Source organism: Protopterus annectens, chromosome 5.part0 (assembly GCF_019279795.1).
Source record: "Protopterus annectens isolate FY-2018-M chromosome 5.part0, PAN1.0, whole genome shotgun sequence".
Taxonomy (NCBI): domain Eukaryota; kingdom Metazoa; phylum Chordata; order Ceratodontiformes; family Protopteridae; genus Protopterus; species Protopterus annectens.
The window spans coordinates 367,930,875-367,955,475 of record NC_056735.1 but is presented as its reverse complement, the minus strand read 5'-3'; the positions used below and the strand labels follow the sequence as shown (position 1 = coordinate 367,955,475).

Below are 24,601 nucleotides of genomic sequence, written 5' to 3'. Positions count from 1 at the left end.
TCTATAGAACAAGGCTAAGGATTTTACTCCAGATTATTCCTGGTACCAAGAAAAGAAAGCCAGTGGAGGCCTATTCTCGACCTGTCCGCGCTCAACACTTATCTCATTGTGCCAAAATTCAAAATGCTGACCCTACAGCAACTTCTTCCCATGCTGGGCAAGGAGTCTTGGCTGGTGACTCTAGATCTCAAGGAGGCATACCTGCATGTCCCTATCCGACCAGATTGCAGAAGACACCTCAGATTTCTTGCAGGATCAGAGCATTATCAATTCTCAGCATTGCCCTTTGGCTTATCTACTGCGCCCAGAGTATTCACGAAATGCCTGGCATCAGTAATTGCACATTGCAGACTTCAGGGAATTCAGATTTATTCATACCTGGACGACTGCCTAATACAAGCATACAACAAGAAAAAATTGTTAAAGGACTTGGCCTATGTCATACACCTGCTACAGGCCTTGGGATACACAGTCAACATCCAAAAGTCAAGACTAGTGCCATCCCAAAGGATAACCTTTTTGGTTGCGGATCTGGACACAATCACTCAGATGGCTTTTCTCACAGAAGAAAAACAAAAACAACTTCCAGATTATTTCATGATTTTGACGAGACAAACTCAGCTTACTGCAAGGAAAGTCCTGCAGGCCCTGGGTTACATGGCATCCTGCATAATCTTGATTCCACATGCCAGGCTGCATATGAGAAAATTGCAATGGTACCTAAGGAATGTATGGTCTCAACACAGTCACAGTCTAGAAACCATGATACCAATCATTCCATGCCTTCAAAAGGAATTCCTGTGGTGGGCTCAGGCCTGCCAGTCCAACAGAGGGTTGCCTTTCAACAAACCAAAAACAAGGCAGACCATCACCACGGACGCCTCAGACCGAGGATGGGGAGCACACATGGAGGACAAATGCATTCAAGGCCTATGGCCTCAAGGACAGCTAAGCATGTACATAAACCAAAAGGAAATGCTGGCAGTGAGGCATGCAATCGAGGCATTCAAACCATTCCTCCAACAAGGGCATCTGTTAATAAGGACAGACAACACCATGGTCATGTGGTACATAAACAAACAAGGAGGCACACATTCCTACCCTCTATGCCGGATGGCAATGAATGTGTGGAACCTATGCCTGAATCTCAATATCCAGCTGCAGGCCAAATTCGTACCAGGAAAAGAAAATTCACTAGCAGACAGCTTAAGCAGAACTACCACAGATGCACACGAATGGATGCTGCATCCAGACATCTTCAAACTCATAAAGAAATGGGGAATGCCAGAGATACATCTGTTCGCCTCCCCACTCAACCACCAACTGAAGAAATTCTGCTCAAGGACATACCACCCACAAGCCTGGAGGGTGGACTCTCTCTCTCTCAGCTGGAATGCCCTAACAGTATATGCCTTTCCACCTCTCCCATTGATGTACAAGGTTCTACTGAAGATCAGGGAGGAACAGCCAAAGGTGATACTAATAGCTCCGGACTGGCCAAGACGACACTGGTATCCACTACTGAGAAGCATGTCTCAGGCGAACTCATGGCCTCTTCCCCTATGGCCTCTTCTTCTAACGCAGAACAATTTCAAGACCCTGCATCCAAACTTGAAAACATTGCAACTAACTGCCTGGAAAATTCCTTAAAACCAAACCAAACTGTTTTATCTCAGATGGTGAAGGACATTATCCTGGAGGCTCGCAGACCTTCCACAAGGAAGACATACTCAGCTAAATGGAAGAGATTTCTCATTTGGAGCACATCAAAGGGCACAAATGTCACAGTGGCAAACCTAGCACACATCCTAGAGTACTTAGCAGAATTGTTCCACAATGGCCTGTCTTATTCTTCCATTAAGATTCATGCTTCAGCAATTTCAGCAGAATACAATATGGATCCACCTATCTTCTCTCACCCTCTGCTCAGACAATTTTTGAGAGGGATCAAAAATGTTAAGCCTCCGAGGAGACCCCCTCTACCTGCATGGGATCTCAATTTTGTGCTGGAGAAATTGACACTACCTCCTTTTGAACCAGCAGCATCAGCAGACCTACAGTTTTTATCTTGGAAAACTGCTTTTCTTCTGGCAATCACTTCAGCAAGAAGAGTATCCGAGTTACAGGCATTAATGGCAGTGCAGCCTTTTCTTATTTTCCACCAGGATAGAGCGTCACTGAGAACCAATCCTACTTTCATGCCAAAGATGGTATCCAGGGTATCGTTGAACCAAGCTATTCATTTGCCTACTTTCTTCCCTAACCCACAGAACAAAGGAGAAAAACTTTTGCACACCTTGGATATACACAGACAACTACGCTACTATCTGGACAGAACTAAAACCAACAGAAAAACTGACCAACGTTTTGTAGCATATGCAACTGGGGTGCAAGGAAGAGCAATTTCCAAACAGGCAATTTCAAAATGGATAGGAAATTGCATTCGTTTTTGCTACTCCTTTCATGGAAAGACAGCTCCTGAAAATATCAGGCCTCATTCCACAAGGGCCACAGCCACCACTACAGCTTTCCTACAAGGGGTGGCTACCAAGGACATTTTAGAAGCTGCTACTTGGAGCTCCGTGCATACATTTGCCAAGCATTACAATCTACCTTTATACTCCAGATCCCGAGCAGGGTTTGCAACTGCAGTTCTGCAGGGGATCTTAACTGTACCATCCTTCTCTTAGTACCTCCTCCCCCAGTTTGGCTATGGTATTCTACCCATATGTTATGACTGCATATGCATCCTTGAAGGACATAGTACAGTTTTGTACCTACCATAAATGTAGATGTCCGATAGGTATGCATCTGCAGTCAGGATTACCCACCCTCTTTCCCCTCTGTGGTATTCCTAGGGTGCTTACCCCTCTTTCAGCTAGCTGGGGGAATCTATTATGGTGTATTTGTTTGTTTGTATATATATATATATATATATATATATATATATATATATATATATATATATATATATGTATATATTTTGCTACTGTTTGGAACTTTTCAGCGTTATCCAAATTTAGCCTTCCTAGAGGGCACCTGGCATCTGGGGCAAGAAACACTGAGGAAAATGGCGTCGGCTGATGCCTTTATACCCCAGAAGCTCTGACGTCTGGGAAAGTGCGACATCAGACGAGGCCAGACCCAGACTTTTGAATCCGGCTGACCGAAGGTCTGCCTGAGGCAGGACAGCCCATATGTTATGACTGCAGATGCGTACCTATCGGACATCTACATTTATGGTAGGTACACAACTGTACTTTTTCTGGTAGCAATGCACATTCCGGGGAAGTCCAATGTGATCGCAGACAGGCTAAGCAGAGCTATTCTGATGCCTTGCGAGTGGTCCCTGAACTGCCAAGCTGCGGAACAGATCTTTCGCAGGTGGGGTCAGCCTTGCTGCGACCTTTTTGCCAGCCCCATCAATGCTAAAATGCAGCAGCTACTTCATGTTGATCCCCCCTCAGGGGGAGTCACCCAGGGACGCTCTAATCCACGATTGGCCTCCGGTCTACTATATGCCTTCCCTCCGGTTCCCTTGCTGTCAACGGCTATTCAGAAAGCGCATTCCTTGGGAAGCAGAATTATTCTGATTGCCCCACACTGGCCTCGTCAAATTTGGTTCCCCTTTCTCCATCCCCATCTCATGGGTGCTCCTTGGATTCTGGACCCACAACCAGACTTACTGACACACATGTCAGGGCAGCTCCATCCCTCTCTTCGTACCCTCTGGTTGACAGCCTGGCTACTCCGCTTCCGTCATTAGTTAGGCTTCATCATTTTTCGCCGGAGGTGGTTCGTATTTTATCTTCCTCTCATAAGCCCTCGACCAGGAAGATTTATTTCAGCAAATGGAAAATATTTTCAATCTGGGAGCATACCAAAAAGATTGACCCTTACACAGCTCCAATTTCATCTGTATTGGAGTTCTTGTCTATGCTCTTTAACCAGAGTTCAGCTGCCACAACCATTAAAGTCCAGTTGGCAGCGGTTTCTACCTTTCATGTCGCAGACGAGCCTAGCCTGATGGCACATAGACTCTGTAAGGCTTTCCTGAAGGGCACTTTGTTACTTCGTCCTCCGGTGTCGGAACCTGTTAAGCCTTGTGACTTGAACTTTGTTCTACAGGGTCTTACTTCACCCCCCCTTTGAGCCTGCAGCCACTTGCTATTTAAAATTCTTAACTTGGAAGACTGTCTTTTTAGTAGCCGTCACATCAGCCAGACGCGTTTCGGAGCTTCAAGCTTTATCAATCAAACCCCCTTATTTGATTTTTCATAAGGACAGGGTTTCTCTCAGACTGAACCCCTCTTTTCTTCCCAAAGTGGCGTCAGTCAGTAACCTTAACCAATCTATTGAATTGCCAGTGTTTTCCCCAGTTCTCAAACAAGGCAGAATTCAAATTTCATCAATTGGATGTGCACAGACAATTACGTTTTTATTTGCACAGAACGAAAGACCTCAGAAAAGCTGATCAGTTGTTTTTTTTCCTTTTAGGAAAACAGATTTGGGTCTCCTGTCTCCAAAGTCACGTTGTCCAGGTGGATTTCCAGCTGTATTTCTTTCATTTATTCCTCAGGGGGTAAAGATTTACCGTTCTGGGTGAAGGCTCACTCTACTCCGTGTGTATCTACATCTGCAGTTTTTCAGGTTAGATTGTCTATGGATGATAATTGTGCTGCGGTTACTTGGGCATCTCCTCACACCTTTGTTAATCATTACAAGTTGGATGTGGTATCTAGGGGCAGGTCTTCCTTTGGTTACACAGTGCTCAGGAGCATTTTCCACTGAGCCTCCCAGGATTTAGGTGCTAGGGACGCTGTCCCACGGGTAAGAATGTAGCCGAGATTGGACTACATAACATCAAGAAGTTATGTACTCACCATAACGTTCGATGTATGTAGTCCATCACGCCTCACATTCTTACTTACCCCCCCCCCCCTCCTTCCCCCATCCTGGACGATCTGGAGGTTAGGTCTGGTTTTAGAGCTCCCTTCATTCTTGGTTTGTTCTTCCTTTCCTTGCATGTTGTTATGCATGGAGGATGAGTGCTGGGGTCGCAACAAACAAGATCTGGGGATTGAGAGCAGTGCAGCATAGGATACCATTTTAACCCAGCCAATAGCTAAAAAAGTTGTCCGAGTCCGAGTCGGAGTCGACATTCGGCTCCGAACCCACGGGTAAGAATGTGAGGCGAGATGGACTACATACATTGAACGTTATGGTGAGTACATAACTTCTTGTTCATTGCCAAACTATATGACCTTACGATCCTCCAAAAGTCTCTAAAAAAAAAAAAAAACCTCAAACAGTATCTCAAAGTGAATTGGCAATGCCCATGTACCAACCCTGATTAAGTTATAAACTAAAAGCATATTCTACAATTAGCATAACTTGTAACTACATCACCAAGCTCTGCTTCCAATCTGATGTCTCTTACTTTTTATTGTCTGTCCATGAGAATTGAGTCCCTACTAGGGAACACTACTAACCCATTGTATATAATCACTTTGTTTTTATAATTGTTTGCTAACTTCTGTGTAATCTATGTAAGTTTGTCTTTGTGGAGCTTTTCTCCCAGGGCCTCCCCTGAAAATGGACATGTATCCAGTCGGACTATCCCAGTAAACAAATGTAAAATAAATAAAGTCAGATGTCCCCAGTGCTTACTGGTGGCTTTTCTGGCTGAGGCTAATTTGTATATTTTTTCAGGATATTGTGAAAAAGACGGTGCAGGATGGAATGCAACCAGAGAGACAAGAGACCCATATAGCAGCTTTGGATCGCGTAATGACAGAGGCAAATCTAGTTTCTTTGATCGTGGAACTGCATCAAGAGGAAGGTTTGTTCATTCTTTTTTTCTTCCCTACTGTGGCCGTGCCTACAGTGTTTGTAACTTGCAGGGCTTTTGCCCATGTTGAATGTTTATGTAATAAAGTTTTCTTTGAAATTGTAATGTTAATCATTCTCATTGCTACAGTAGACTTTGGCTATTAGAGCTGTATCCTGCCCTGGATACAAAAAGTGGCTATTTTCACAAAAATCTGGCTCCCTCCCACCGCTTCACTTTTGAGTGCTGATTAGCAGCCCATTTGTGGAGGGGCATCATTCTGAGTAAAGATTACTTCATAGTTCAGAACTTTCTTACCACTTGAAAAAACAACCACCAAGAGGCTTCACAGAAAACTGCAGTTAGCTATAGACTTCATTTCTGGCAGACAAGTCCCTGGTGGGGAACCCTGCCACATGGAAAAAAATGCTTTCAAATGTATTTAAATGTGTTTTTCATATTCAGAAGAATGTTGGCAGTTTTATTAATTTTGTAAGTTTCTTGTCAGAAATTTATTTTAGAGCAAGGTTCACTATTGAATACTGGGACTGGTTTTATGACAACTACTGCTTTTGAGACATTTTAAAGCTTGGGAAATTTATGTACTTAAAAATGAGTGTTTTGATTCCTGAGTAGACTTCGTGACTTCATTTCTTTTTTTCTCTGTTTACTTTCTATGAAATGGGCTAATTACGATTGGATTTTTGTGTACTGCTTGTGCTTTTGTTTTTGAATTTTGAAGGATTGTGTAGGGAAGTGTGTGCTGCTTAGTAAGCACTTGTCTGGCTGCTTACTTTCCAACCAACTTTTCTCAGCAGCACTTAACAGCAGTCAGGCTTTCAAGGCTTCAGCATGGATTCTTACAAGGGTTTTGCTGTTCTTGCAATGTAACTAAAAAGAAAAAAAATATTTAAGCATGAGCCCTTACTTTCAGTGCAAGTTCATTTAATACTTAAGCTGATGGTAGGTTATTCTGCAGTGGCCATTGCTGGTTTCTCAGACCATTTACCAGTTTCCATAAATTTCTCTGGATGTTCTTAGTGTTTCACTGTTGCAGTCATCACATTTGGGTTATCTGCCTGCAGGTAGCCCTCAGCCAGCCTTAATACCAGAGTCTTTGGATTTCTGTTGGATGCTGTTGCTTTTTCTTTGACGTCAGGTCGTCAGCGGTATAAATCATGCAGCTGACGCCATTACGTCCTCGTGGTGTCCTGCAGAGTTCTACAAGCAGCAGAGAGTGAAAGAGTGATTTTCCTGGATTTATAAGTTAAGATAATTCGCTTAAATTACTGCATCTCGACTGCATTTCCCTTAAAAAAAACAGCTCTGCATATTGTTTTTACTGTACTTGTGTTGAATTTATACTGTTAGCACTTTAAAAAGTTATTTTTTGTTTAATTTAATTGTTAGGCTAACACACTCAAGTGCGCTAGCCGTTTTATAGCATTTACTGTTTGTTTCTGTATCTTTTTCTCCTTTCTCTGTAAAAAAAAGAAAAAATAAAATATCCTTGTTTTCCCGCTTTTCTGAACTAGAATAGTCCAGTCTTCAGATTTTGCTGATCTCTGGGCTTTGTCTTAGTTCCTGTGCTATCCATATCCTTATTTGGATAAGAGGAAGCTTCTTTGTTCACCAGTGGGAGTGGGGAGCACTGAGCAACCTATTTGTCCCTAGAGGATTGGTTCCAGCCCAGCAACTTGTAGTTTACTGGCCATTTTGGGTCAATTCCTGGCTCTTTTCAACCCCCTGCTATAAAGCCCGCTTTTGCGCATTTTAGCGCAAAGCTGCCCATAGAGGAGCATCTGGCAGCGCCGGTTAATCAAGTTTAAAGTATTTCTGGCTCCGTAAAGTCTGCTCTTCAATTTTTCCCTTAGAACTGGTTTACTTGCAATCTAAACAGCCTATACTCTATCTGAAAAGCTCAGCACTTGCTCCTAAAGCATTTTTTATACAGGTAAAGCACTCTTAAACAGAAAGTACTTCATTCACCTGAATTCCCTTGAGTACCCATTTCCCTATAGGTCCTTTCTGACTCAGTTACACAGCAATCTTTTTCACTATTTCTAGCATGTCGAAGGGTCAGTTGCTGGCATCCTCTCCTGTTCAGCTGGTGAATCTGGGAATCTTGAGACAATGTTACAATTGCCTCATGTACACAGACAACCCTCTCCTCCTCCCAACAAATACAAATATATGCGAGAGATGCAACTACATAGCCAAACTGGAGGCTGAGCTCTCTCAATTCAGTACTGGCAAGACCAGTCAGGAGGAGAAGGTAACCACGCACACCACAAACCCAGTCTCACATAGCACTATCACAACTGCAAATAAAACACATAAACACACAAAAACATACTCGGAGGTGCTGATTAAAAATCTACCAAAATAGAGGCCTCCAAAGCAGACACCCAAGCAACCGCCACCTCAAGACATAGCACATGCAACACATAGTTCACAAAGTCAGTGTGCTAAACAGTCACAGCCCTTAAGGCCAAACAACATGCCAGACACACTTGTAATAGGTGACTCCATAGTCAGACACACTGACGTCCCGCTCACCAGACTGATCAAGGAAAAGGTTACAGTAAGCTGCCTGTCGGGAGCTAGAATCCGCCACATAACACAAGCACTCGGGTCACTCCACAGCAAGTACAAATATGACTCCGTCATTGTACATGCCGGTGTGAACGACCTGAGACGCATCTCCCTGGACTACATGAAAAGAGACGTAGAGGAGCTCTCTGATTATGTAGCCCCAGGCCGGTATGACCCTAACCCTGAGCAGCATCTTACCCTCACCAAGAATGATGCCACAGTACAAAGACAAAATGATCATTTTCAACAATTGGCTTAATTACTGGTGTCATTCTAAGGAGATCCAATGTCTGTCTGCTTGATATGACATGCTTGACAAGCCACGCTGCTTCGCAAGGGATGGCTTGCACCTGTCACCCCTGGGCTTCCGGATGTTGGCCAAGGCTCTTGCCACCCCCATAGTGCCTTTTTTAGGCAAGGCTCAAATGACAAACCTACCTCCCTAGAAAACACAAGTGGAAAAAAACTAAGGGTAATGCTGCTCAATGCCAGAAGTCTAAATCTCAAGATGCACGCCCTCGAAGCCCTCCTCAGTATGGAGAACATCGATGTCTGTGCAGTGACTGAAACCTGGTTCAAGGCTCCTGAGAGCACCCCAGCACTATCAGGTTTTACCTCATATCATGCTTTCCGGCCCCAAAACTTGGACCGAACCACAAAAGGAGGGGGGGGAGTATCCATATTCATCAAAGATACCCACACCTCCAGGTTAGTGGCAATGCACGAAGCATCGGAGACCATCCAGGTGCAACTAACCATAGGCAAAACTGCCTTACAGTTTGTAGCATGCTACAGACCACCCTCTCAAACTCAGGAACCCCACACAGCCTTCCTGAAGACACTGGAGAGTATGAATGTCTCTCCAAATACCATCATATTTGGAGACGTCAGCTACCCAAACATAGACTGGGTACATTACTCAAGCCCCAACACCCTAGCCCAAAGGTTCCTAGAATTCATAAACTCAAATGCAATGGAACAGCTAGTCACCATTCCCACAAGAGGAGACAATATACTAGACCTGCTCATCACAAACATGGGGACAAAATGCTCCACACCGGAAGTATATCCCTCTTTGGTAAGATCAGACCATAAATTAATCTCACTGGAAATCCACATCCCGCCCCCACCCCCTGCACAAAAGACCACAGTGAAGAACTTCTCAAAAGCCAACTTCACATTTCTTAAGACTGAAGTCGTATCCTTCAAGGCCCCTGGGCCAGTGGAAACCACAACCCACACTGCTGTATCCTTTGCAAATGCCTTCTACGGGCACCTTCAAGAATGCATGGATCATGCAATCCCAAATAAAACCAAGACCCATTCCCCCAAAGGCAGGCGCCCGGTCTGGTGGACCCCAGCCATAAACAAACTTAAAACAGGAGGAGGAAGCTACTACATGACAGAGCAAAATCCCTAAAAGGGAAGGCATCTCTGATCAGTACTAGCAAAAAACTACGATCACTCATAAAATCATCCAAGGCCAACTTTGAGAGAAAAATCGCAAAAGACACAAAAGACAATCACAAGGCCTTCTTTAGCAATGTTAGAAACCTGGGTGGAAACTCCCAGATATGCTCAGAGTTAGTCCAAAATTACACAAAATACACTGAACCCACTGACATTGCCAACATTCTGGCAGACAGGTTCAGTGCAAATTTCTCCTCCCCCCCAAAAGGAGAAATAACTATCCCAGCAGAGTGTAGCCTCCCTAACATCTCAGATGCCCAGGTGAGAGCCGCCCTCTCTAAAGCTAAAAACACAGCATCAATGGGACCGGACGGTGTCCCGGGCTGTGTGCTACATGAACTCCAAGAGGAACCAAACCCACACATAAGGCTGCTGTTTAATCTTAGCCTTACTACAGGATACGTACCCAAAGAGTGGCGTACGGCAACAGTGGTCCCACTTCACAAAGGCGGTGCATCTACGGACCCTGGAAATTACCGCCCCATAAGCTTGACGAGCCTGGTCTGCAAAGCTATGGAAAGGATCATTATGGAACTCATAAACAAAGATATTGGGGACCTTCAGACATTTGATCCTACCCAATTTGGCTTTGTCAAGGGCAGATCCTGCCTTTTGAACTTGGTCGACTTTTTTGAAACAGTCACTAAGGCCATTGATGAGGGTAAGGCAGTTCACACAGCCTACCTTGACCTTGCAAAAGCCTTTGACACAATACCCCACTCGGGCATCATAGACAAACTCACCAGCTTAAATGTAAACCCATATGTCACAAGATGGGTTGCAAACTGGCTCCAGGACAGAACCCACAGGGTCAGAGTTGCTGGAGCTATGTCAGACTCTAAGCCAGTCACAAGCGGTGTCCCACAGGGCTCAGTCCTGGGACCCCTCTTGTTCGGCATCTATTTTTCCGAGCTACAGGCAAACATAGGAGGATTGTGGCTGACTAAGTTCGCAGATGACTGCAAACTGGGCGCCATAATTGATACTCCAGCAGACACAAACATCCTTCAGAGAGGCCTCATAGAAACGGATAATTGGTGCCAGAGCCATGGCCTTAAGCTGAACGCCAAAAAATGTATAGTCATACATTTTGGGAAAAACAAGGTACCAACAAATTACCACATAGGTGGTAATCCACTAAGTACGGAAGAGGTAATCGGGGACCTAGGGACCCAGGTTGACAGTAACCTCTCATTTGACACTCACATTGCCAAAGTGGTTAGGAAGACCTTCTATATTGCCCACCTTATGAAGGGTTTCACATCTAGATCAGGAGAGGTCATTGTGCCCCTGTACTCTTCTCTTATCAGGCCAAATGATTGAGTACAATGCCCCATTTGGGATGTATCTTACCCAACACCTGCAGCAGTTGGAAAGACCCCAAAAGTTCCTCACCAAGAGGATAAATGGTCTTAAACATATGTCATATGCTGCCCGACTGAAAAAACTCCAGCTCTATTCAGTCGCATACCGCCTACTCAGAGGTGATCTGTGCCTGACGTACAAGGCCATGTCCAATCCGGAATTAATGGACATGCTCCACCTCAGAAAATCCAAATCCATCAGAGCCACGAGAGCAAGAGACTTAAACCTCAACACAGAAATAAATAGGACGTGCTGGAGGGACAGATTCATAACCCAGAAGCTCCCTACACTCTGGAACAGAATCCCAATCCATGTTAGGCAGAGCCCCTCACTAACTCTATTCAAGAGAAATCTTGACGAATGGATGGGAGATCGTAGGTTTACCCTGGGGGTCATCTCTGTGTCACTACTAGACAGAGGCACAGTAAACTAAACCCTAAAAAGGGCGTAGTATTCTCATCCTAAGGGGTGGTGAAAGCCACACACACTCTGGCTAGGCTTATAAATGCCCTAGGGCAGATAGCCTAGTATGAACCTATGAACAAAGTCTATGTCCTTCATGGATGCATCTGCAGTCATAACAACTGGGTTGTCCTGTAGTCAGGCAGCCCTTCAGTCGGCCGGATTCCAAAGTCCGGGTCCGGCTTCGGCTGATGTCGCACTTCACCCGACGTCATCTCTGTTGGTCTTCGGGTATAAAAGCATCAGCCGACGCCATTTTCCTCAGTCTTTCTTGCCGCGTGGCGCCCGAAGCAGAAGCTGTTCGCAAGTGCCGGTCGGTCGGATCCAGAGATTACTTCTACCGAATACTACTTCGAAGACTTCTAAAGCTAAGTACCCCGTTGGGGACTCTTTCTTGCCTCAGCCGATGTCAGAAAAAGTTAATAATTGTTTAACCTGTGGGAAACAAATACCTCATAAAGATTTCCACTCTTATTGCCTGCCTTGTTTAGGCCCAGCCCACGACGTAGCAGCCTGTTCGGCCTGTGCTTCGTTCAACCGACGAATGCTTAGGCGTCGGTCGGAGTTTGCTGAACAGTTTTTCGGTTCTGATTTTGCGTACATTATGCCGTCGGATCCTCCGACTACCCAATCTGCCAAAAAATGCAAAGATAAAGACCGACACTCGCGGTCCGCGGTTTCGGCCGAAACCATGGTTAAGCAAACCGCGAGTGTCTCGGTTTCGGCCGAAACCGAGAAAACTGATCAAAGTACAGCTGAATCTATCTCTACAACTGAGGCCCCTGCTACCACTCTTGAAACGGCCTCAGAAATTTTATCCACTACGGTGGTTGCCACTGACTTATCAGACACCATTCCCTTGGATGTCTCTACCCCAGCACGTGGTGCTGCTAGGCCTCCAGCAGCCATGTCCATTAAGGCCTTCGCCAGGGCTAAAGCAGCAAAGACTACTAAAACAGTGCCTGTTAAACCACCTACAACCAGGCCATCCTCTAGTTCTCAAATGCTTACTCTGGCAGAAGATTTAATTTCATTAATTAGAGGATCTCAATCTCACCCAGACAGGGCCTCTCAGCCCCCAGAGAAGAGACCTAGGGCAGAGCCCCCTGAGCCAGTGTCCTCTGATGAGTCTGCCGATGAATCAGACATAACTGATCAGCCAGAGGCTCCTTTCTCCAATTTTGAAGACTCTGATGCTGAAGAATCCATTCCAGCTGCTTCCCCACCAGAAGAATTCTCCTTTGGGGAAACCTTACATGCCATGCGAGAGCAGTTCCAATGGCAGCAACAGGATTTTTCAGACTCCAGAAAAGACTTAGGACCTTTCTGCACCTTCCACAGCACAGGCCCTTAGCTATACCTCCTGTTCTCTCTGTGGTGGATGATGCTTTCAATGATGTCTGCTCCGCACCAGATTCTTTACCTCCAGCCCCTGCCAAACCAGACAGATTTTACAGGGTGCCAGACACTCATCACCACCTTTACAAGGCCCCACTTGCAGACCCAAACTATATCCCAGGGTCCCAAGGCAGTAGCGACCATAGCAAAACCCTATTCCTTCAGAAAGGGAAGCAAGGTCATTAGACAGATGGGGCAAAAGGTCTACACTTCAGCTACTCTCTCAGCTAGAGCTTTAAATTGTCAGTTTCACATGATACAATACCAAGAGTTTATGCTTGATCAGTTAACTAAAAAACTAACCACTGATGAATCTATTGATAAGAAATATGTATTAGAAATGGTAAATAACATACAACAGGTTAGTAACCATTCCTTAAAATGTGGCTATGATGCACTGGAGGCTTCATTTAGATCAGCCATGACTGGCACAGTGATAAGAAGGCATGCATGGCTAAAGGAGCAAGCTCTACCGGATCATGTTAAAGCTAAATTGCTAGATGCTCCTATGGATAAGACAAGTTTGTTTGGTACACCTGCCCAGCAGGTTATGAAGAAAATGGAAGAAAAGGCAAAATCTGTTCAAACGGTTAAAGATTTCTTGCAGGTTCAACCCCCAAGGTTTAGCAGGAACTGGCCTGCCAAAAATTGGTCCTTTCCTGACTCCACAAGATCTCAAAGGGGCAGGAATAGACGTTCCAGAGGCAGAAACCAATCCAGGGGAGGTGCCTACAGAGGACGACAGTGGCAAGGTAACAACAGAGGCACAGACACAACCTCTGCCACTACATCAACTCAACCACAGTGACTTAAGCTAAATCCGCCTACCAGGGAACAAATAGCAGCTCCTCTAGGCGGAAAATTAACCTTATTTTCAAAGAACTGGCACTATATAACAAAAGACAAGTGGATTTTACAAACCATAGATCAAGGTTACCGGTTCCACTTCCACACTTTACCAGTCAAAAGAGGAATGCCAAATCTACCTCCAAATCAAAAAAACAGAGGCTCTACAACAGATAATGCAGTTAGCAAACATGAGAGCTGTGGAAAAAGTGCCAACAGCAGAGCAAGGAAAGGGGTTCTACTCCAGACTATTCCTAGTTCCAAGAAAGGAAAAAAGTTGGAGACCAATTCTCGACCTGTCCGCCTTAAATACATACATCGTTGTCCCAAAATTCAAAATGCTGACCCTACAGCAACTTCTTCCCATGCTGGGCAAGGAGTGTTGGCTGGTAACTCTAGATCTCAAGGAGGCATACCTGCACGTCCCCATTCGACCAATCTGCAGAAGATACCTCAGATTTCTTGCAGGATCAGAGCACTATCAATTCTCAGCATTGCCCTTTGGCTTATCTACTGCCCCCAGAGTATTCACAAAATGCCTGGCATCAGTAATCGCCCATTGCAGACTACAGGGAATTCAAATTTACCCATACCTAGACGACTGCCTGCTACAAGGGGACAACAAAAGCAAGCTGACAACAGATTTACAAAGGGTCATTTACTTGCTGCAAGCACTGGGATACACAGTCAATCTACAAAAGTCAAGGCTGATAACATCCCAAACAAGGACATTCTTGGGCTGAATTGGACACAGTAAAACAGATGGCATTCCTAACTACAGAAAAACAAAAGAACTCCCTCTTTACTTCTTGGCACTAACAAAACTGAACAAGTTAACAGCAAGAAAAGTACTGCAGGCCTTGGGCTTCATGGCATCATGCATAATCTTGGTTCCATTTGCCAGACTACATATGAGAAAACTACAGTGGTACCTAAAGAATTTATGGTCCCAACACAGACACAGCCTAGAAACAGAAATCCCATTAATTCCATGCTTAAAACAGGAGTTCCTATGGTGGGCTCAGGCATGCCAGTCAAACCCAGGGCTACCCTTTCGCAGATGTCAAGCAAGCCAGACCATCACAACAGACGCTTCAGACCTAGGATGGGGGGCCCACATGCTGGACAAATGCGTGCAAGGATTGTGGACACGGGATCAACTTCACCTGCACATCAACCTAAAAGAAATGCTGGCAGTAAAACTGGCAATCCAAAAGTTCAGACCATTTCTCAGAGGGCCAGTTGATGATAAGGACAGACAACACCACAGTCATGTGGTACATCAACAAACAGGGAGGCACTCATTCATACCCTCTATGCAGAATGACCTTGGAGCTGTGGACCCTGGCACTCAGCTACAACATCCAGTTACAGGCAATATTTGTACCGGGAAAGGAGAATACTCTAGCAGACATATTAAGCAGAACCACATCGGATGCCCACGAATGGAAGCTGCACCCGGACATCTTCAAGACCATCTCAAAGAAATGGGGAATGCCTCAGATCTATTTGCATCACCTACCAATCACCAGCTCAAAAAATTCTGCACAAGGACATTCCACCCACTAGCATGGAAAGTGGATTCGCTCTCCTTCAGCTGGAAAGGCCTAACAGCATATGCATTCCCACCTCTTTCCTTGATACACAAGGTATTACTAAAAATCAAGGAAGAACGTCCAAGGATAATCCTGATAGCTCCAAACTGGCCAAGACAACACTGGTACCCACTGCTGAGGAGCATGTCTCGGAACAATATGTGGCCAATACCCCTGATGCCTTTGATGTTAACTCAGAACAACTACAGCATCATACATCCAAACCTAAAAACGTTGCAACTGACTGCATGGAACATCACATAGCAGCAGCTAATCCAGAACTTTCCCAAAGAGTTAGAGACATTATTCTTGAAGCACGCAGACCTTCAACAAGAAGAAACTATGCTGGAAAATGGAAAAGGTTTGTCATTTGGAGTACTGAAAGAGGAAAAGATGTGTCAAACATAGATATGCCTAACATTCTGGAGTACCTAGCCGAACTTCTTCATTCAGGCCTGTCCTACTCCTCCATCAAGATACATGCATCAGCTATTTCAGCAGAATACAGCTTTGATCCACCTGTTTTTTCTCACCCTTTGCTCAGGCAGTTCCTCAGAGGAATCAAGAATGTAAAACCTCCAAGGAAACCACCATTACCAGCTTGGGACCTAAACTTTGTGCTAGAAAAATTGACACTATCACCCTTTGAACCAGCAGTAACAGCAGACCTACACCACCTGTCATGGAAAACTGCTTTCCTGCTGGCAATTACTTCAGCAAGGAGGGTTTCAGAACTACAGGCCTTAATGGCAGTGCAACCCTTCCTAATCTTCCACCAAGATAGAGTGTCTATGAGAACTAATCCTACATTTATGCCTAAGGTGGTATCCAGAGTGTCTTTAAACCAGGCAATCCACCTACCTACCTTTTTTCCCAACCCACAAAACAGAGGGGAAAGAATATTGCATACCTTGGATGTACATAGACAGCTACGCTACTATTTGGACAGAACTAAAAGTAGCAGAAAGACTGACCAACTTTTTGTAGCCTATGCAACAGGAAGGGAAGGAAAAGCTATTTCCAAACAGACAATCTCCAAATGGATAGGAAATTGCATACGATTCTGTTACTCCTTCCATGGAAAACCAATTCCACAGAACATAAGACCTCATTCTACAAGGGCAACAGCCACTACCACAGCCTTCTTACGAGGAGTGGCAACCAAAGACATTATTGAGGCGGCTACTTGGACCTCCGTGCATACATTTGCCAAGCATTATAATTTGCCTCTATATTCCAGATCCCGAGCAGGGTTTGCCACTGCTGTACTGCAAGGGATCCTAAATACACCATAATCTAGTTTTATCCTCCTCCCCTTGTTGGCTATGGTATTCTACCCAGTTGTTATGACTGCAGATGCATCCATGAAGGACATAGTACAGTTTTGTACCTACCATAAATGTAGATGTCCGAACTGGATAGCATCTGCAGTCAGGATTACCCTCCCTCCTTCCCCTCTGTGGTACTCCTAGGGTGTTTACCCTCCTAATAGCTAGCTAGTGGGGGGGAGTCTCTTATGGTGTATTTGTTTGTATATATGTACATACATGCTTACTTTTTGTGTTTACCTTCTATCCTTTTGGAAACATTGGCATTTATCCAAATTTTAGCCTTCCATGAGGGCAACTGGCATCTGGGGCAAGAAACACCGAGGAAAATGGCGTCGGCTGATGCTTTTATACCCGAAGACCAACAGAGATGACGTCGGGTGAAGTGCGACATCAGCGAAGCGGACCCGACTTTGGAATCCGGCCGACTGAAGGGCTGCCTGACGACAGGACAACCCAGTTGTTATGACTGCAGATGCTATCCAGTTCGGACATCTACATTTATGGTAGGTACAAAACTGTACTTTATTGCTGCGCGGTGCCCGAAGCAGAAGCAGTTTGCACGTGCCGGTCGGCGGACTCCTGAAATTTTCGTTTTCGAGTTTGACTGAAGTCTTCAAAAAAAGCTAAGTACCCCGTTGGGGATTCTTTTTCTTGCTCTAACCGATGTTAGTAAAAGTTAATTGTCTTACCTGTGGAAATCAAATACCTCATAGAGATTTTCATTCTTACTGCATCCCTTGTTTAGGCCTAGACCACGACGTCCCTCATTGTCAGTTTTGTGCTTTGTTCAACGCCCGAACTATTCGTCGTCAGGCTATTTTTGCAGCTAATTACTTTTGTACTCGTTCTGTGTACTCCGAAATGGCTTCGTCAAGCCATCCGACTACTGATCTTCTAAAAAAATTTAAGGATAAAGACAGAGACAGACTGCATAGGTCCAAAACTGCCGACAATGCTTTCGTTAAGCTAGTTGCCAGTCCGCCGGTACTCAATGAAGCGCTTTTGCAGCCCCTGATACCCGCTACTTCTGATTTGCAGGCCTCTACTGAGACCCATTCAGAGTCTGGTATTCCGCAAGATGCTTCTTCGACTGTGGAACCTGAGGATGTCTCTACTTTGGCTGGGTCTGGAGCCGCTGTGCAGGCACTGGCTTCTGAGGGTGTATTCAGGCCTACAGACACTCATATTAAATTGACGCCATAGTTTTCATCCAGGCCAAAAACTCGCACTACGCCTAAAAAACAGACGACCAAACCGCAGGCTCGGGCCCATATGCCCAAAAAAACAAATGCTTAGAATGCCTGAATACCTTGTTACCTTAATTAGGGGAAGCCAGCCTTCCCCCTCTGAGACCTAGAACTAATTTTCTTTGTGATTCTTCTGATCAGGAATCTGATATTTCTGCTCTTTCTGATTACCAGGATTTGCCCTTATCTACTTATGTGAAATCTGATGCAGAGGTTTCCATTCCCTCTGCTTCCCCTCCAGAAGATTTTTCTTTTGGTGAAACCTTGCACACACTTAGGGAGGATTTCCGCTGAGAAAGCCAGGATTACTCTGAGTCCAAAAAGAGACTTGGGGAATTCGTAGTCCTACCTTAACACAGGCCTTTAGCCATCCCTCCTGTTCTGGACATTGTAGATGATGCTTTCTTGGAATCTAGCCTTACCCCAGACAAATTACCTCAAGTTCCCAGAAAACCTGACCAGTACTACAGAGTACCTGACTCTCACAAGTTCCTCTTCAAGAATCCTCTGCGGATCCAGAGACCATTTCCCATGGTCCAAAAGACATTAAGGCTACTGCTGCCAAAAATCCTACCCCTTCTGATAGAGATTTTAGAGCCTTGGACAGATGGGAAAGTATCAGCAGCATATTATGGGAATACTTAGAAAGTAATGTTGATTCCTGACTGTGCTGAACACAATGAATTGCAAGATTTAATGCATTCTGCAGAACAAGTTGGTAAACATACTTTGCAATGTGGTTTTGATGCTTTAGAACCATCTTGCAGGGCTGCTGTCACTGGGTCTATACTTAGAAGGCATGCTTGGTTTAAGGAACAAAACCTGCCAGATCATGGTAAAGCTAAATTACTGGATGCTCCCGTAAACCAAGACCGCCTGTTTGGCAGCAAAGCAGAAGTCCTCAGAAGGATGGAGGAAAAGGCTAAATCTATGAAAACTGTTAAAGATTTCCTACAAGTAACAGCCTCCCAGATTCAGTAGGCATTGGCCTTCAAAGAGCTGGTCCTTTCCAGTCCCTTCCAGGCCTTCTTAGTCCAAACCCAGGGACAGCAGACCACCTAGGCTACAGTCTCAGACTACATACAGCTCTAAGCAGTTGGGGCTACCACTTCCAAAGCAGGGAGTAGTAAGCTACCCCCTGCGGAAGAATGTCACAATGACTTAACCGTAACCCTTCTAAGCCCTACTTAACTGCATGCTGCTCCCTTAGGAGGAAAGCTCACACTGCATGCAAAAAACTGGGAACTCATTACCCAGGACAAATGGGTTTTGAACATAGTTTCCCAAGGATACAGATTCCACTTCCACACATTACCAACCCCAAATGGTTGGCCAGACCTACCCCCAAATCAGTGGGCGGAGGCCCAACAGCAGGTTCTCTCTCTCCTCGGTATCAGGGCTATTCAACCTGTCCCAGCAGAACAAAGGGGACAAGGTTTTTATTCAAGACTTTTTCTGGTACCCAGAAAAGATAACTCCTGGCATCCTATCTTGGACCTCTCTATTCTCAACACCTTTCTGGTGGTTGCAAAATTCAAAATGTTAACTCTTCAACAGCTTCTCCCTATGCTAGCCAAGGATGCCTGGCTGGCAACCCTAGACTTAAAGGAAGCTTACCTGCACATCCCTATAAGAGGATCCTGCAGACAATAACTATGTTTCAGGGTGGGCTCCATGCATTTTCAGTTCTCTGCACTTCCCTTTGGCTTATCTACTGCGCCCAGGGTGTTCACAAAGTGTTTAGCTCCAGCCATTGTATTTTTCAGGCGGAGTAATATTCAAATTTACCCATACTTGGGACGATTGTCTGATTCAGGCAGAAAGCCAGGACTTGCTATTACAACACCTGGCATTCGTAAAGAAACTTCTAACCTCTCTGGGGTACACCATCATTGAAAAAAAATCTCACCTAGTACCCTGCCAATAGATTGTATTTGTGGGAGCAAGCTTGAACACAACTTCCCAGATGGCATTCCTCACTCTGGAGAAACAAGTTTATCTGGCTACCTACTTCAAGCTATTGGCCTCAAAACCCCAGCTATCTGCAAGGAAAATACTGCAAGCTCTGGGGTTCATGGCCTCTTGCATTCTACTAATTCCATATGCAAGACTGCATATGAGGAAACTACAATGGTATCTAAAAAGCCTATGGTGTCAACATTCTCAGGACCTGGAAACAATGATTTCTATCATTCTTTGTATAAAGACAGAGTTCCTCTGGTGGGCAGAGGCCTGCTACCACAACAAGGGACTCACTTTCACTCTACCCCCTGCCGCCCAAACCATAACAGAAGCATCAGACTATGCATGGGTGGCTCACATGGCAGGGCAGTGCATTCAGGGCAAATGGAACCAGAGGCAGCTCCACCTGCATATCAGTCAAAAAAAATGTTAGCTGTACAGAATGCTCTGACAGCCTTCAAAGACAGTATTTTTCCAGGACAACTATTAGTAAAGACAGACAACACCACAGTTGTGGTACATAAGCAAGGGGGAACCCACTCGTACCCTATCTGCAGATTAGACATGGCTGTGTGGGACACAGTCTTGAGCTACCAAGTACACATACAAGCACAATTCCTGTCAAGCAAACTAAATTCACTGGCAGACAACTTAAGCAGGAATCTCATGGACCCACACGAGTGGAAACTAGAACCCAAAATATTCAACCTCTTGAGGAACAAATGGGGGGGACTCCAGAAGTAGACCTGTTTGCCTCCCCTCAGAACTACCAGTTGAACAAATTCTGCACAAGAACTCCCCGCAGTCAAGCTTAGAAAGTGGATGCCCTGTCTCTCACCTGGGAAAGCCTCTCTGTTTATGCCTTCCCCCCTCTGCCTCTCCTCTCGAAGGTTCTACTAAAGATCAAACAGGACAAGCAAAGGACAATACTGATTGCACCAGACTAGCCACGCCTGCACTGGGTACCCCCTCTTGCGCAGAATGCCACTGCTACAACCATGGCACCTGCCTCAGACCCCTTCCCTGCTGTCCCAGCAGGCAGGCCAGATTCTGCACCCTCAGCTTTAAACCCTAGACCTTGCCTGTATTTGTTTTTTGATTGGGGTTTACCATGACATTTAATTGCTTCCTATTGTGGGGGCACTTGACATCTGGGGCAAGAAAAACTGATGTAATGGCGTTGACTGCATGTTTCCTACCCCCTGACGTTAAGGAAGAAGCGACCACATCCAATGCAGAAATCCAAATACTCTGGTATTTAGGCCGGTTGAGGGCTACCTGAAGGCAGCTAACCGAAATGTGATGACTGCAACAGTGAATACACTCTAACATCTACATTTATGTTAAGTGTACACAAGTGTACTTTTAACGTTGCCGACCATGACAGACTTTGGGTTAGACATCCTCTTTGGGTGTTCTATTGTGTTGTGTAAGTATGGGAAAGTCCTTCATTTTAAGTGCTGGAGACACTCGAGGGTTCTCTTGTGGTGGCTAGGGAAAGAGACCTCTTGCTTAGGGTGAGATATCCCTTCCCCTTTAGTCTTCCTGCAAGGATGCCCCTAGAAAAAATAAATTAAAAGTTGGGTATTGATTGCACAAAGACATCTGTCTGTTCGGAAGGGTGTTTTTCTTACCTTTGCCGGGAGTTTTTGTAGGCTGTCTATTCTGGCAATAACATGCAAACTTTCCCAAGGAAAATGTTAGAGGATTCTGGCATATACAGATAGGATGATGTTCATAGTGTTACACTGCTGCAATCATTACACTTTGGTTATCCTGCCGTCAGGCGGTCCCGTAGTCGGCCAGAGTTCCAAAGTCTTGGTCCGGCGTCGGTTGCTGTCTCATCTTCCCTGACGTCAGTGCGCCAGGGGTATACAAGATGCATCCAACGCCATTTTCTTCAGTCTTTCTTGCCGCGCGGTGCTCGAAGCAGAAGCAGTTCGCAAGTGCTGGTCGTCCGACTCGATTTTCGAAGTCGAATTTCAGATCCGAAGTCGTCAATAAAGCCAAGTACCCCGTTGGGGAAACTTTTCTTGCCTCAGACCGATGTCAGAAAAAGTTAATAATTGTATTTCTTGTGGGAAGCAAATACCTCATAAGGACTTCCACTCTTACTGTATTCCCTGCCTAGGCCCTGATCACGATGTCACTAGTTGTCGGTTTTGTGCTAGATTTAACAAACGCAATATAAAAAGATGTTTTGATTTTGCTTTGCACTACTTTGGCCGAAGGTTCAATTATACTATGCCATCGGATCAACCGACGACCACAATTCTGAAAAAACGCAAAGACAAGGATAAAGACAGGCATCCGAGGTCCAAAACCGACGACAAAACCTCTTCTAGGGCAGTCGCCGGTTCTCAGTGAGGCGCTTTCGCAGCCCCTGACACCCGCTACCTCAGAGCCACAGGCTGCCTCCGACTCCCACGTGGAGACAACTAGGCCTCTGGAAACTCAAGGTATTGGGCCTATGGAAACTAATCCCTCAGATGGGTCCGGAGCCGCTGAGCAGGCATCGGCTTCTGAGGGTGTTTTCAGACCTTCACAACTTACCATTAAATCAACAGCCAAGACAAAAGTACCATTAAAGACAGAGTCAAGTACAGCATTCTCCTGGACAGTCCTCCATACCTAAGAAACAGACGCTTAGAATGGCCGAAGACTTCATTACTCTAATCAGGGGTTCCCATTCCCCTCCTGAGAAAAGGCCAAGGCAGGGTACTGACTGATTCCTCTGATCAGGTTTCCATTTCCTCTGATTCCTCTTCAGACCAGGGATACTCTCTACCCCCCTACGAGGACTCTGATGCTGAAGAATCTATCCCTTCAGCCTCCTCTCCTGAGGATTATTCTTTTGGGGAAACTTTACATACCACGAGGGAGCATTTCCATTGGGAAAGTCAGGATTATTCAGAATCCAAGAAAAGGCTCAGGGATTTCCTTTTATTGCATCAGCACAGGCCCCTGGCTATTCCGCCTGTGCTAGATATTGTGGATGATGTGTTCTCTGAATCCAGCTTATCTCTTAATTCTTTGCCCCCTGCACCAGCTAAGCCAGATAGGTGTTAGAGTCTCTGACTCTCACAAGTTTCTTTATAAAAACCCTTCTGCAGATCCAGAAACTATTTCCCAGGATCCAAAAGGGGTTAAGGCTTCCATTCCAAAAATCCAGTACCCTCTGACAGAGATTCGAGAGCTTTGGATAGATGGGGGAAGAAGGTTTACACTTCTGCAACTTTAGCAATAAGGGCTTTAAATTGCCAGTTTCACATGCTTAAGTACCAACAATATTTAATGGCTCAGTTAAAACAAAAATGCTTGCAAGCTCAGAAGCTCCTGACTGTAAAGAAATGCAGGATTTATTGCATGCAGTTGAACAGGTGGGAAAACATACTCTGCATTGTGGTTTTGATTCTTTAGAGGCCTGTTGTAGAGCGGCAGTTACAGGTTCTGCGATTCAAAGACATGCTTGGTTAAAAGAACAGAGTATACCTGATCATGTTAAGGCAAAATTATTGGATGCTCCTTTACAGCATGATACCTTGTTTGGTGTTGAGGCAGAAGAGGTGTTAAAGAAAATGGAGGATAAAGCTAAATCTATGCAAACAGTCAAGGATTTCTTACAGGTACAGCCACCTCAATTTAGCAGAAACTGGCCAACAAATAATTGGTCCTTTCCAGTGTCAGACAGGCCACAGAGAGGCAGATACAGGCGCCCAAGAGGCAGATCTCAACCCCAAGGTTCTAACAGACGACAGTGGGGCACCTCAACCCCAAAAGGAGCTGAGGACAAGTTTCAACCTTACAGGAAACAGTCCCAATGACTTCCCACTTCGTACGCCAAGCACTCCCCTTTTGGCAGCCCCTTTAGGGGGAAAACTAGCACTTTTTCTCAAAACTGGCAAACAATCACCCAAGACAAATGGGTTCTGAATATTGTGTCTCAAGGTTACAGGTTCCACTTTCATACTTTACCAAGGCTAAAAGGACTGCCAGACCTGCCACAAAATCAATGGGCAGAGGCACAAAAAGAATTTCAGCCCTCATGGACATGAGAGCTATTCAAAAAGTACCACAACAGGAACAAGGACAAGGATTTTACTCAAGACTCTTCCTGGTCCCCAGAAAGGGCAAGGCCTGGAGGCCCATACCAGACATTTCAATTCTAAATACTTAACTGGATATTCCGAAATTCAAAATGTTGACATTACAGCAGCTTCACCCATGCTGGGCAAGAAGGTTTGGCTTGTTACTTTGGACCTCAGAGGCATACCTGCATGTTCCTATCAGACAAAATTGCAGAAGATACCTCAGATTCAAAGCTGGTACAATGCACTACCAATTCTCTGCACTGCCCTTTGGCTTATCTACTGCGCCCAGGATCTTTACAAAGTGCCTGGCACCAGTAATTGCATTTTGCAGACAAAAAGGAATTCAAATATACCCATACCTGGACGACTGCCTCATTCAAGCAGAGACAAAGGACATCCTTCCACAGCA

At 45.1% G+C, this 24,601-nt stretch overlaps 1 protein-coding gene across 2 annotated transcripts in view; it reads left to right on the top strand.

Moving 5' to 3' along the window:
• The window catches only part of DDX3X (DEAD-box helicase 3 X-linked), a 1,864,809-nt gene that overhangs the window by 510,390 nt on the left and 1,329,818 nt on the right, over window positions 1-24,601 (top strand). For both annotated transcript variants that reach the window (XM_044072327.1, XM_044072326.1), the window contains exon 5: window positions 5,713-5,842. In XM_044072327.1, coding sequence (XP_043928262.1) covers window positions 5,713-5,842 — 130 coding nt within the window. The remainder of the gene's footprint in view (window positions 1-5,712; window positions 5,843-24,601) is intronic.